Raw genomic sequence first — 14,995 nt, 5'->3', positions numbered from 1 at the left:
GCTAATGATGTCCTTTGATATTTATTAAAGCCACCACAGCATGGAGGGACTTTAGGTTTTGCCCAAGAGTTAGAGTTAGCTTATCTGCTTCTTGTGCTAACAGGGCCATTGTTGCCACGGCTCTTAGACATGGGGGCCAGCCTTTGGAAACCCCATCTAGTTGTTTTGAGAGATAGGCCACTGGCCATGGTCAGGGCCCTACAGTCTGGGTTAAAACTCCAACTGCCATTTTTTTTTCTGACACATAGGGTGTAAAGGGTTTTGTCAGGTCAGGTAACCCCAGGACTGAGGCCAACATGAGTTTTTTTTTTTTTTCTTATGAAAAGCTTGTTGCTGTTGGTTGTAATAGATGTAGTTTATCTAATCTACATTTTTATTAACTGTCACCCACTAAAATATTGACTTAAATCTTGTTGCTATTTGATTTCAAGCTTTAAATTGATCTGGTATTCCTTGCGAGGCTCCAATTGCATCTAAATAGATGTGAGAGTTGAAAGACCCATAAGGGGCCTCTCTCGCTTTACAATGTCTCTTTCTCCTCTGGTTGATGAAAAGCCAGCGTGAAAGGGATAGCCAAATGGACTAAAGCACAAGTGCCACTCTAGTTATTCGGCAGAGTGCCCAGTAAAGGTCCACCACAATACCACCACACATCCACTCAGGGATGAACAAGGGCTGACTGATTGATAAGCTCTTGAAAATCCTTAAGCTCACTGCATCCTTTCAGGTTTCCCAGGAATGCTAAGTTTTCTCCCTGTTGTGAGAGACACAAAGTGAACTTAGTGTCAGGAGATGGAAGCTGGATGGCCCTTGGGGGCTGACCCGCAGAGTGTTGGACTTCGGGATATAGCAGAGAGAGCTTGGTATGACTTATTACTCCAGGCTGTAGAATCCCAGAAAAGAGCTATCATGCAGCCTATGCCTAGTCAACTGGAAGACCATCTTAGTGGAGGGGGGACAATCTGGGCCTCTGGCCTGCCATGTGCACAAGCATAACAATTGTTTTTGTTTAACGTGCAGATGGCATATTTGATCCATTTTAACCAGGCATTTGCATCTTGGTATCCTGTCTTAATTGCTAAAGTTTGTTTTAAGTCTTTAACTTCTATGATCCTCTAGTAAAAAGAATATATGATTTTAGGAAATTATAAAAACCAGTTGGAGCAGTTCATCCTTGCTCTTTAGTGGTCCATAGAATGTTGGACCAACTACGGCATAAAAGCTCTACGTTGGGGGCAAAACTCCAGATTGGCACTGGGGTCTTTACTGAAATCTCCCCGGATTAAATGGTCCTACTTTACTAATGCCCAGTCTGAGGACAGTCAGGAGAGACAGAGTACTTTTCTGAAGTAGAAAGCTGTCTTTGACTTGGCAAGTCTCCACAGGGTACAACAAGGCAAGCATAATTTGAGGCGAAATTGACTTGGTTATGTTAATAACTAGATGGTCAGCAATAGAACAAGGAAAGAAGAAAGAGTAATAGAATAGATGAAAAGACTTAAATTTTTCCTAGCTTTAGTTTGGTAGGGTTTTTCCCTGGGACTATGGCCCACAACTCTGGAGGGGGTGATGTTTTCTTGACTCGGGTCATCCTTTTTTTGCTGTACGAACAGCAGTCTTGGTGGTTAGCAGCACAAGGTAGGGTCCTTCCCAGGCTGGCTTGAGTTTTTCTTCTTTCCACCCTTTGATGAGAACGTGATCTTCAGGCTAGTGCTGGTTTACTGGAATTTCTAGGCGTGGTTCATGTGCTAAAAGACTTTCAGTTTTTGAGGGAAAGGAAAGTGGAAGATAAACCAAGTATATAATTTTTAAGAAATTGAACTTTTGTTTTAAATGTGGGGACCTTGGCAATGGACTTTATAGTCCTTAGTGCCTTTTTACTCAGAGATTTCCTTTAGCACCTGTTTTTATTAGTTTTTAAACCAAAGAAAGCCAAATACCATTTTACATTTAACAATGCTTTTTGTATGATTTTTATACCAGATAAGCTAAATTTTACCTTTATATTAGTGTGTTATTAATGTTAAACCTAATTTTAATAAAACCTTATAGACATATTTATCCAATTTGTAATGTTTGACCATAAGGTAAGATTTTATAGACTCTTTAACCTTTTATAATTTTTGCTAAAGAGCAGGTTGGTGCTTTAAGAAAAACCTGCTATGCTTTTATATTTTAATGTCCAGTTTATAGAAAAACTGGATGATAATCTCTTTAACTTTAGCCAATGTTTATACTCAGAATTTTCTTTCCAATTAACATTTTAAAACTTGACTAAACCTTTAAAACAAAATATACATATTTTTAACCTTTTAATGTAGGTAAAAATGTATATTCTCATGCCTCCTTATAATTCTTTTACCAAAAGTATATTTTACTTTCCTTATACACCTTGCACATAAACTGGTTTTTTTTTTTTTTTTTTTTTTTTGCTTTTTTTGTTTGTTTGTTTTAAGTTTTACATTCAGGAGGCCTAGTTACTTTTAAATTATACAATATTTCTTGCATACATTCTTTTATTTTAATAACATTTTTCTCTTTCACAACTTTTGCAGGCAATTCTTCGACATGCTTCAACTTTCTGATTTATTACAAATATTTCTTTCTTTAAACAACCAGTTAATTTATTTCAGGACAAGAATTTACCATATAATACTCTTTTTACATAAATTCCATCCCCCCCTTTTTCCTTTTTTTTTTTTTTGAAGATGATAACCATTCTTTTTCAAAGCAAATTTCTTTTATGTCTGTGGACTAGACTAAGGCCACAAGAATAGAAGTTAGTATAATACATGTTACACTGTTAACTTTTAGCAAACTTTACTTTTGTTGAAAACCTTGTAAGTTTGGGATTTTAATTATACTTTGTATTTTTTTTTCATTTTTTTTTTTTTTTTTTTTTTGAGATGGAGTCTTGCTCTGTTTCCCAGGCTGGAATGCAGTGGCACGATCTCGGCTCACTGTGAGCTCTGCCTCCCGGGTTCACGCCATTCTCCTTCCTCAGCCTCCCAGCAGCTGTGACTACAGGCACCCACCATCGTGCCTGGCTAATTTTTTTGTATTTTTAGTAGAGACAGGGTTTCCCCATGTTAACCAGGATGGTCTCAATCTCCTGACCTCGTGATCAGCCTGCCTCGGCCTGCCGAAGTGTTGGGGTTACAGGCATGAGCCACCACGCCCAGCCTATCCTTTGCTATTAATTAGACCTTGTTTTGTCTAAATTAACTTAGAATTGGTACAGATTTTTTTTTCTAACAGAATAGCCGCATACTTTAAGATTTTTGAGTTAGTAAGCTACTTTTTTGCTTTTTTGATTTAGGATAGTTCTGAACTGAATTAGTGAGGTGTGCTCACAATGAGGTTTCCTCTGAAAGTTATTTTTTTACTTTTTTTTTCTGTTAGCAAAGCAGTTGCCACTACAGATTGAATGCACTTGGGCCATCTGCGGGTTACTGGGTTAAGGATTTTTGATAGGAAGGCCTCAGTGCTTTCAGGATATGCCCTTGTTTACACTGACAACAAAGTGGTATTGGAGTGTTATAGGGTTATGGAGAATACCTTCAATTATCAATTACAGGTTTTAAATTTACCTTGGCTTTTAAAGGAATCGGGTACACTTTTTTTTTCTTAAACTACTTGTATATATCTCTCTTTCTCTCTTTATTTCTCTCTTTGACTTTCCTTTTGCCTCTGTCTCTTCCTCTCTCTGCTTCTCTCTTTCTCCTCTCTGCCTCTCTCTCTCTCCTCTCTGTCTCTCTCTCTCTCTCTGCCTCACTTATGCTGCAGTTCTCTCAACCACTGTGGAGAGCGCTAAAACCAGCTGTAACCAAGCATCTATGTACGGGAACTGGTCTGGGTGCCCTGGCGTTACAGGTTACCTTGTGCCATACCTTTGAAACAAGGGACCTGTCCAGGCTTCCTTCTGATGGCCAACCTACCTCCAATGCTGGCCAGTCTATTTTACACAAAGTTTTAAGTTTTCCTGGTGTTATAGTACTCCATAGTCTCCTTTAAATGCTTTTTTGAAAATTTTCAACATAGTTCCTAGTAGAGTGGGCTTATTTGTGCCTGACTTATGCTTCTTTGAGACAAAACACCACGCTCACACCACAAAACAAAGAATGGGTAAAAAGGGCACACACACACTTTGGCAGTTTACACCAAACCAAAATCAAAACCAAAATCAGAGTATCCAGAAATCCAAGTCAAGTCAAAAACAAAACCAAAGTATCAAGCAATCCAAGTCAAGTCAAAAACAAAAACCAAAGTGCCAGTACAGGCACTCCGTGGGTGATCAGGCCATGCTTCCACTCAAATGGAGTAGGCAAATTCCCAAGACCAGTCCTGTCAGGCAATTCAAACCAAGTCAAAACCAAACCGAAAACCAAACCAAAGTGCCGATAAAGGCATGCTGTGGGTGATCAGGCCATGCTTACACTCAAACGGAGTAGGCAAGTTCCAAAGACTAGTCTTACCAAGTTTCAGATGCCCAGACTCCAAGTACCAGTTCCTTCTTGGTGATCAGTCACTGTGTTGATCCTCCACAGGGGCCTGCCACACACTGCTCTGGTGAGGCGTCCCACCGGGGCAAATGCCTACCCAGGTGCGCTCTCAGGATCTGCGTCGCTTGGGCTGGTTGGAGTCCACCGCAGGGATGTGCCACAAGGCAGACTTAAGCTGCCTAAGGAGCTGCCTCAACCATCCACCAGTCACCTCGCTTCCTGGTCAGGGAACCAAGAAATGTAGCAGGACGAGCCACAGACAAAACTATTCAGACACCGAGTTAAAAAAGGAAGGGCTTTATTCGGCCGGGAGCATTGGCAAGACTCTTGTCTCAAGAGCTGAGCTCCCTGAGTGGGCAATTCCTGTCCCTTTTAAGGGCTCACAACTCTAAGGGGGTCCACGTGAGACGGTTGTGATCAATTGAGCAAGCAGGGGGTACATGACTGGGGTCTGCATGCACTGGTAATCAGAACAAAACAGAACAGGACAGGGATTTTTACAATGCTTTTGCATACAATGTCTGGAATCTCTAGATAACATAACTGGTTAGGTCAGGGGTCGATCTTTAACTACGGGGCCCAGGGTGTGGCACCAGACTGTCTGCTTGTGGATTTCATTTCTGCCTTTTAGTTTTTACTTTTTCTTTCTTTGGAGGCAGAAATTGGACATAAGACAATATGAGGGGTGGTCTCCTCCCTTACTGCGAGTTAGGTTGCCAGATCTGGCAAATAAAAAGACAGAAATCCCAGTAAAATTTCTGGTAAACAATACATATTTTAGTATAAGTATTCCCTATGCAATATTTGGAACCTACTTCCACCAGCAAAGTATTTCGAGATCCAGTTTTAACTGGGATTCTTTTATTTGGCAATCCTACCTACAATGAGTCATGGTCTTTTGTTGGAGACAGTGCACAAATATGACATAGAGACATAACATCACAATCTTGGGCATATATACACATTTATTCTTGAACAATATGAGCTGCTGGGTGTACAGAGTCCTGAGTGAGCAATGGGAAAAATCAAAATCAGCATCATCCTGGGAGATATCCATGGGAGAAGCAAATTTGGATGAGAGTAGTAATTTTAGTTATCCTTACTTCTTTCTCCCAAAATATTGATAAATGAGAATTAACTCTGGTTCTTTCTTTTTGGTTTGTTCTAATATATAGAAGCAGTTAGGAAGCAGGAAAATAAGGTGCTGGTAGTTACTCATGTGTTCAGTCCTCCCTCCCTTCCTGTCTTCTTTCCTTCCTCCCACAGCATTTATTGAGGAACTGTGCTAAGTGCTCTCTTGGCATAACAAATCCTGCCTCAAGAAGCAATACTTCTTAAACACGGAAAACCCTATCTTACAAAATCTGCAATGATTCAGAAAACATACACAGTCTACTCTCAGGAAGTCAGTGGGTTTAGTGAAAGGGCATTCAGGTCAAGGAGGGAGCAGAGAAAGGAACGACTAATCAAAGATCACTTGTAGTGAACAAGATTTACTCTTCTCACTCTATATCTTTTTACCTTACTGTCACTGATTATTCTAGTAAAATATGCTCATTGTGGAAGAAGAGAGCACACAGAGAAATAGAAAGGGAGGAGAAATGGTAACATTTTATTTATTTTCTGAGTACTTTTTTCTTTAGAGTGAAGTAGATTTGGGGTACATTTGTTTTCCTTTTTTCTGCCAGCTAGTAGTACCTCCTAAACATTTTCCAAAGTTATAAAAATCTTTTTTCGATATTTAGATCGGAAGGGGGCAGTTTTTAATTCTGTTTGAAAGGGAAAGAATTAAATTGAGTAAAGAGTCATCACCCTTGTCTGATAGGTGAAGGCAGGGGCCCCGGGAGAAGAATTGCCTTTTCTCTACTGCCATCAGACTTCCTGGAGATTATCCTGAGTTCAGTTGCAAACCTGCTGTCCAGACTAGCTTTGACTCTTTTTTTTTTTTCTTTCTTTCTTTTTTTAATCAGATGTTGGACTCTGGTTTTACTAACTCTTGAAGGCCATAAAACAATAAGTCCATTAGCTGATACTTGCCCCTCTGTCCTCTGTGCTCTGTGTTTGTAAACACTCCCTGCCCTCACACCCTTTGTCTTTCCCTATCCAGCAAGGCTGGAAGCATCCTCCTACTCCCAGGAGCTTAGCTCTGACTGGTCCCCCTGGGGGTCTTCTCTTTCTTTCTGGTCCAGGTCATGGCTACTGGGGAGTTTACAGCTCCTAAAGAATAGGGTGGAATGTGCAAAGCACAGATGCTTAGTTTGGGGCCTGGGGCTTCCCTGGAGGAGGAGGAGAGGAACGGCCCAAGCCTGCTCATTGCCCAGTGAGTGACTTATGAGCCATCTGGATGGGAGTGTTAGTTGCTCTGTGTTATCAGCTGCAAAGACTGCTGATCATAGCCCCCAATACCTGTGTGTGAGGCACACACCATGTAGAGCATGGCCCTAGCCAGGCAGTTTGCTGACAATAATACATGTTCCCTTTAATCTTCACAGGATCCACGAGGTAGATTTGTCATTATTCCCATTGCAGGAATGGGACTATTGGAGATTATATGAGCTCTCCAAAGTCACACAGATAGTGCAGAACCAGGACTTGAGCCTTCAACTCTCTCTCAAGTCTAGGCTTTTAACAACTGTCTGCACCACCCCATCCTGAGGGCATAGCATCCTAGAGCTGGAGGGGGCTTCAGTGTTTCCCAACCCTGGCTGCCCATTAGAATTACCTATGGGGTTTGAAAAACATATGTCTCTGCCGGTCTGCCAGTGAATAATTCTCTGGGTGAGGCCTGGTCTTGGTTTATGATATGTTCTGTTCTCCAGGTAATTCTGAGTGGCAGCCTGAGTAAGAACCATTCGAATCCAATACCTTTAATTATAAATAATGAAACTGAGGTTTAGAGAGGATCTTGCCCAAGTTTATAATTCTACTGAGTAGCGGAGCAGAGCTACGTCAAGTCCATACACACACCCCGGTGTAGCCACAGGCGCTGTGGGCAGGTGCTGATTAAAAGTGCTTAGGCGGTATTGATTCCAGACAAGAAGCCAGACACACCCATTCTCTCTTCCCCATCAAACCACAAGGTGTTTATTTCTCCATACTCAGCCCTCAAATGCCAATTTAAACATTAGGATGCCTAGTTTGTCTGTCTAGTAGCCTTTTCAGGGATCATATTTAGAATTTGAAAGTCATGTGGGGCAGCCCTGTGAGAGCTTCAAGAGGAGATTTCAGGACACAAAATCCCCAGCTCACTCTCAGCCATTGCTTTCCCTCCTTCCCAAGAAGCTCCCAACCTGTCAGACCCACCATGCCACGTGGCTAGGTTCTCCTTCAGACAGGTGTATATCTCTCTCCTCCTCACGGAGGCTGGGCCATGGCCACATGGCCAACTACACACGGCAAATCTACCCAAAGGTCACAGAGGTTGGACTTAGAGCCCAATAACCTAATCCCTAGAGGTCAATGACCAAATAGAATCACAGAATAGAGACAGAGGTGATTGGGGTTAGAGGAGGGGGCATAGTGATGGGCCAGCCTGTCTGCCAGAGTAATGTTGGGAAATATGGGAGGGGATGGAGGTGGTAAGAATGAAAAGATTATTCTCTGTTCTCTGGGAATCAGTCAGCCATGAGCTACCATATGACTCCACCAGGCTGCAGGCTGCACTGGGCTGTATCCCTCAGGAGGGCTGGGCCATTTGGAGGGCACACTGGGAGACAGAGCAGAAGGAGCTGCAGCCTGTGAGGTGGCCCAGGCTCTTGACCTCAGGGCAGGGGATCTCCTTCCTTTGGCAAAGGGGAAGTTGTGTCATCCTCTCATCACGCCCTCTGCTTCACCTTGTCAGCTCACTGCAATGTTGCCGTCACCTTCTGTCTTCCCACGCCTCCTGGCATGCTCCTGTCCTTAGTCAGACCCACCCCTGTTGGTATGAGGGAGGAAACTCTGCTGGTATGTGCTGGAGGCTCTGAGATGGAAGAAATGGAGGCCAGCACCTTCTCCATCTGTGCCCATACAAGAGAGGTTGTCAATATGGAAAACAAATAAGGAGGCAGCACCTGGTGGGGTTTGTTCTAGATGTCTCTACAGCATCAGTGTCACTTGTGGAGCCCCTAGACAGTATCAGTGCTCCAAGGGTTGAAACAAGGGCACAAAGAGGAGGGTTTTTGTTGTTGTTGTTTTAAGACAGGGTCTCACTCTGTCACCCAGGTAGGAGTGCAGTGGCCCAATCTCGGCTCGCTGCAAACTCCACCTCTGCCTCAGCCTTTCGAGTAGCTGGGATCATAGGCACCCACCACCATGCCCAGCTAATTTTTGTATTTTTAGTAGAGATGGGGTTACATCATGTTGGCCAGGCTGGTTTTGAACTCCTGACCTCAAGTTATCCAACCGCCTTGGCCTCCCAAAGTGCTGGAATACAGGTGTGAGCTACCGTGCCCAGCCAACAAAGAGGAGTTTTTAGACATTGGGAGACATGAGGTCCAGAGTCTAGTGGACTCTGGCCAAGGATTAGCCAGGGTGGACTCTGGGAGTTCAGGCAATATGGCTCATCTTTGGCCCTGTGTAATGGTTAAGAATATGCATGCTGGAGCAAAATGGCCTGGGCTCAAATCCCCGGTTACTAGCCGAGACCAAGATATCAAAAATGTGCCTCATTTTCTTTTCTGCAAGATAAAGACAATTTTCTATCCCCACAGAGCTGTGGTGGGTATTAAGTGAATGGATACATGCAAAGGGCTCAGAACAGTGCCTGGGCACTGCGAGCACTCAGCAGACGTCAGCTGTAGTGATTTTAGGCCAGTTGCCTGATTGCTCCCAGCCCTTGGGCTCAAGCTGTATGCACAGTTTTCCACTGGGTGAACATTCAGGTTGAATAGGTGAGGCTGGGAAGAGGAGAAGGGCTATGAAAGAGTCACTCATGACAGGTGGCTTCTGTCCTGCTTAGCCTCCCCCCTCCTAAGGCTGGGCTCCTATCTGTGCCTCCGTAACATACCAGGCCCACTTTCTCTCCCTGGTTCCTGGGGAAGCACAGAGAAGAGTATGACCAGTTGTCTGGACAGCTGAGCAGTTGTGTTGTAGTGCAGGGCAATGCCAGCTTTAGTCACATGGCAAATCCCCAGGGCCATTCCTGGAGTCCACTCTGTCCCATAGACAAGGACTCAGCCATGATTCACTGTATTCAGGTGTGGCCTGCATTTGAGTCACCTGGTGCCCCTTCCTCCAACACCTGAGAGTCACAGCCTGGACCAGGTTCTCTTATGCCCCCTGAATCTCTTCTCTCTCCTTTTCTTCCTCCTTTCCTCCTTCCTTTGTTTCCTATCCCTTGACCTCTGATTGATCAGATCTTGGCTGATCTTCCTAAAAACTTGGATGGTTTGAACCTGACAGATGGATAATAGAGACAGTAACTTCTAATGCCACCCCCACACCCTGTCAGAGACATTGCCAGGAATGACTGAGAAGCAGGAAAAGAAGGAGCCTGCCTCTGTCAATATGGTGACATTTCTGTAATTGGAGATAGGTGCCTCAAAACAGACCTCCGCACTCTGGCTGACACATGGATTTCCACTATTAGTAATCCATCCCAGTGCCCAAAGCCTGGATTGTCCCCTCTGAGAATGCAACTATACAAAAGGCACAGGGAATGCATTGAACTATATCAATTGTTTGTACTTTAGTGTGGATCCATTCATTCCACAAGTATTGAGGAATAAGATATAAATCTCTGCCTTCTTGGATATTACATTCTAGTTAGGAAGAGACAGAAAATAAATATAAGTAGATAAATTATATAGTTGGTTAGAAGCTGGTAAGTGATGCCTCCCTATCAAATAAGTAAATAAATAACTCACCAAAATATAGGGTAGGTGGGGTTAGGAGTGCTAGGATGGGGGACAGGGATGGGGCAGGGAAGTTGGCTGTAATTTTAATAGTGCGTTTAGGGTAGGCCTCATTGAGAAGTTAGGATCTGAACAAAGACTTTGAAAGAGGTCGGAGAGTTAGCTTTGTAGATATCCAGGGACAATAGCATTCCAGGCAGCAGAAGCAGCTGGAGCCAAAGCCCTAAGCCTCAGCTAAGATAGGAATAGAGGCCATTGTAGTAGAGGGGAAGAGTAATGGGAGGAAGGTGGTGTAGGACCCCTAGACTCTGAAAAAGCTCTGGCCTTGGACTTGCGTGGGATAGGGGCATGTGAGGATTCTGAGTTGGGGATATGTAACCTGTTGTGTTGGGACTTGACCATATATCAGTGAGGAGGCTGTTGCAGACGTCCCAGGAAGAGAGGCTTAGGCCAGGAGGGCAGAAGTAGATTCTGATTATTATCGGAAGGGGGAGCTGACCAAATTTGCTGATGGAGTGATGAGGTTTGAGACACTGAAGTCTGGGATGACTTCACTAGCCACTTTCCTGAGCACACATTCTAATAAGCCAAGGCTCTAGGGCAGATGAGTGCTCTGATGTAGGAGGATGGGTGCAGGGAGAGAGGAAAGGTGTGCACACAGAGGATGCTGAGGGGCTCAAGCCACAGTACCACACCCTTTTAATCTTAGCTGGACCCTGATCTGGCCTCAGGCTCTATTTTAGGCTACCTGACTGAACAAATTGGGTTCTGAAGTTCCAAAGCTTGTGCCTGGAGCCCTAGAGTTCTCAGGAGACTGGATCCCCCTTGGAAATGATCAGTGTCCCTCAGGAGTGAGGCTAGCTGGGCTGCTCTTGGCTGTCTGCATAAACAGCTTCCTGGACTTTGCCAGGAGTGTGGGGGAGAGCCAACCACAGCAATTGGCATGTCCCTCCTGCGAAGCCAAACCACTCCAGGACCTGCCCAAGCCTGTGAAGTCTGAGACACCGAATGTGTATTTACCTGGGCTCATGGCCTCAGATAAAGGGAGGGGGTGGATTTAAGGAGCCCCAGCTGCTCATGGTGAGGCCCACCGCACACCTGCCCTGCCTTGTCTCCTCTGAGGATCTGGGATTGCAACACCGTGCTCTCTTCTGCTGAGTTAATTATTAATGAGTTCTTTGTCACATTCTCTGGTGATGGGCAGAGGGCGGAAGTTTCCTGAGAGCTCTGAGGTCAGGGAGTTGGGGAAGTGGAGAGAAAGAGACCACCAGGTGGGAGAACTGAAAACACAGGCGTGTCAGTGTCTGAGGTGACGTTTCTCTGTGGGGGACTTGAGGGAGGTCTCTTTATGTTGAAGAGACACTGCTTCTACTGACCCTTACTCGCTGAGTTGAGCTAGGTTTCACTGGAGTGCTTACAGGGGGCAAGACTCTAACATTTATTGGAATATCAATTATGCATCAACTTACATCAACAACTTACTGCCCACTTTGCTAATTACACTGTTTCTTCTGCCTACCTGAACTTAATGCTAAATTAGAATCTGAGGGTTAGAAATGCCCAATTTAATCCACAAAATTCTACATTTCCCCCTTAAGGATCTTCAAGCCAATTTCTTGGACATAACCCTCCAATGGTAGAGAACTTTCTGTTTAGGAGACACTGACGAAGGGGAATAGGTAGTTAAGAAGCTTCTTTAAATAGCAACTTTGAGGTCCTAGCATTCCAAAACGGTGCCAGTGCAGGCTCTCTAGGGCCAAGATATGGACTGGGTGGCCCTCCAGGTTTCCCTAAAAGTCCTCCGACCCTAACCTGGAGTAAAGAGTGTCCTGTGAGACCAGCCTGTCAATTTGGACCTGCCACATCCATTTACAGTGGCTGGAAGCCCAGGAGCCCTGAGCAAGGAGCCCACAAAGGCAGCTGTGTTCTCAGGCCTGGCAGGAGGCCAGGGAAAGTCTGTTTTGACTTTGTCAGTCTAGCTATGCTTCAGCCTTTCCTTCCACCACTTGTGGTCAGGTCTGTTTTCTGGCCCTCCAGGCGGGCATTCCTGCCCAGGGAGGGAGGGGCTAGGAGACTAACCCTCCCCACAGGTGGGAGGAGTGACTCACAGGCAGTTACCTGTCCCAGGGCTCCCTGCCAACTCTGTGGAAGGAGCTGGTGGGGAGGCATTTAGAGTTACTCTGCTCATTTCTCTTAAGCTTTCCTTGGATGAGTTGAGCTTTGAATCCTTCCTGATGAACCTTGCCTTTTGAGGATCCTCCAAATTCCCCAAGAAGCTGGGATTTTTCATTTTTTTTTTTTTCCACTGGGGAGGGGAATGGTACTTTCCGGGGTCCTGGATGTTTGGGTCTTCTCACCTTCCAGCCCAGTGACATGTCTGGGGCTTTAACTCTCTATATAAGCCCTAATCTTTGTGTTCTCTGCCGGATCTTCTGTCTGGGGTGGTCCAGGTCACAAGAAGAAGCTGACCCCTGCTGGCCTTGGGAAAATGTGGAGTTCATTGCCTGGCACAGATGCAAGGGCCCTTCCCCACCCTATGAATCCTGGTCTCTGATGATCACTTACATGTGCCTGGTGCTGTTTGTGGTGCCCCTTGCAGCCCCCACAGGGAGGCAGGCATTGTGGAGCTTACTGCAAGGCCTCTAGGACCAACCGACCGACCCACTTGCCCAGTCCTGTCCTGGGAGGTGGGGGTGCAGTGACGACAGATGGGTGTGACGGCTGCCAGATTCCTAAGACCCGCCCTGCGGTGGGGCTACACCCAGCCAGGGAGTCTCCAGAGGTGAGGCTGTTGTTTAAAAACCTGGAGCCAGGAGGGGAGACCCCCACATTCAAGAGGAGCTTTCAGGCGATCTGGAGAAAGAACGGCAGAACACACAGTGAGGTACGTTACCTGTCTTTACCTGCCTGGTGGGGGCCGGATGGGGGAGGACAACTGTATCTCTGGGTGCCTGGGGCCTGGTTGCAGGAACTGATTTATTCCTCTTCCTGGGAGCTCACTCAGGTGAGCTAGGTTGAAATGTCTGCTACAGTTTTGATTGCTTTTTCACATTTGATAAGCGCCTCAGTGGCTTAGAGGAAAGCAGGTTCAGATCCGGGGTTGAGCACAAAAGAGAAGTGAAAAGGGCGGGCTGGCCTGGCTCAGAATGTCTACTTCCAGGGGAATTTCCAGTCGGGTGGGAAAGCTGAGAAAGTATTGGATGAAAGTCAGAAGATGGGTCTCTCTTAGGCCAATTAGTTGTGGGACCTCAGGCCACATGTTCCCTCCCAGGGCCCATGACTCTTTTAGGAGAGGGATTAGAAGGAATGATTTTGAAGCATTAGGATCTATAATTTAAAGATGGCAGGAATGTCCTCAGTTCCCCCTCTGCTCCTGCCTTGCCAAGCCCCCCGCCCTCCACCCCAGCCAAAAGAGTTTGTGGCTGTCATTGGAACAGAGTGAACATCCAATTCAAGGCAGAGGGGGTCACTGCATGAGCGAGGGTGGGGCACGCTTCCACAAGACAAGCCTGCCTCTGGGACCCCATAGTGGCTTTCGAGCATCCTTCCCTAGCCTCCTTCAGAATCCCTGCTTTGTGGCCTCCCAGCCCCACCCCTCTTGTCGAGCCCCAGCCCATCATTGAAGACATCTTGGGTTGCTTCCCTTTCAGATGAAATCCTCACTCACTTGTTAAAGACAGCCATACATCTCTCCCTGTTGCATCCCAGCTGCCTGCTTAGCCCAGAATTGTGGGCACACAGCCTCAAACTCTAAGTGGCCCTGGATGGTATTGGAGGCCATGCCCATGGCAGGAGAAGGCTTACCTCCAGGCTGTAAGCCACTCTGACTCATTCACTTTGGGCTGGGCTGGGTTGAGGCTGCTGGTCTAGGTCCTGAGAAAAGCCAGCCCTCTCGGGGCAGGAACTAGGCCTTGGACCTTCCTACAGCTTTTCTCCTGCAAGGGGTCCAGCCTTTTCCTGCTCCCCACATTGTCCTTATGGCTGCGTGGGGTAGGGCAGGGTCCACACTCCTTCCCATCCATTTTAGAGGAGGAAGCTGGAGTATGGGAGGGGATGGGATTTTTGCAGGGCACCCTGTGAGTCACATGCCACTTGAGACAAGGGTCTAGAGCTCCAGCATTTTCCAAGCTTTTGGCTACAAATGTATCTGCTGCACCAAGTGTTCTAGATCAGGACCCTAGGTAAAGACTTCTGAAAAAAACTTGAGTCTAGAAACAGAAAAGAAAAGGGGCTAGTGTGCTCTAGGTGTTTGCACTGTTGTACCCAGGTTGCTTTGCTCTGTCCTAGGTAAGGTCCTCTCTGGGGATCACCCCATTGGCTGAAGATGAGACCACTCTTCCTCTTGTGTTTTGGTAAGTACCCCTTCCCATCCTTCCAGGCCCTGTTATATGGCAGGGAGGCGACAGCCACGGGAGGAGGAGAGTTTACCAAAGTGTGGGCATCACCTGTCACCTGTAGTCTCTTCAGTTGGGAATACTTGTCTACTGGGGACACCTGTGAGATTTCCCCATTTTTTTGGGCCTTTGGGGAAGAAGATCTTCTGCCACTCTGGAAAGGCTCCCAAATGTCTTCTTATTCTTACCCGAGGGTGGTTTGTGGTTTCCTGAGTGTTCTCCACAGTTTCCCATCCTTTCTCAAACTCGTTCCAAAGCCATTGTG

At 45.9% G+C, this 14,995-nt stretch overlaps 1 protein-coding gene across 1 annotated transcript in view; it reads left to right on the top strand.

Annotated features, from left to right (window-relative positions):
* The window catches only part of LAMB3 (laminin subunit beta 3), a 160,809-nt gene that overhangs the window by 108,423 nt on the left and 37,391 nt on the right, over window positions 1–14,995 (top strand). The window contains exons 3-4 of the mRNA XM_023198322.3: window positions 12,936–13,220; window positions 14,624–14,688. Coding sequence (XP_023054090.2) covers window positions 14,661–14,688 — 28 coding nt within the window. The 5' untranslated portion in view covers window positions 12,936–13,220; window positions 14,624–14,660. The remainder of the gene's footprint in view (window positions 1–12,935; window positions 13,221–14,623; window positions 14,689–14,995) is intronic.

Source organism: Piliocolobus tephrosceles, chromosome 1, assembly GCF_002776525.5.
Source record: "Piliocolobus tephrosceles isolate RC106 chromosome 1, ASM277652v3, whole genome shotgun sequence".
NCBI lineage: Eukaryota > Metazoa > Chordata > Mammalia > Primates > Cercopithecidae > Piliocolobus > Piliocolobus tephrosceles.
The sequence above is the reverse complement of the archived record's forward strand: the minus strand, read 5'-3'. Positions and strand labels throughout refer to the sequence as shown.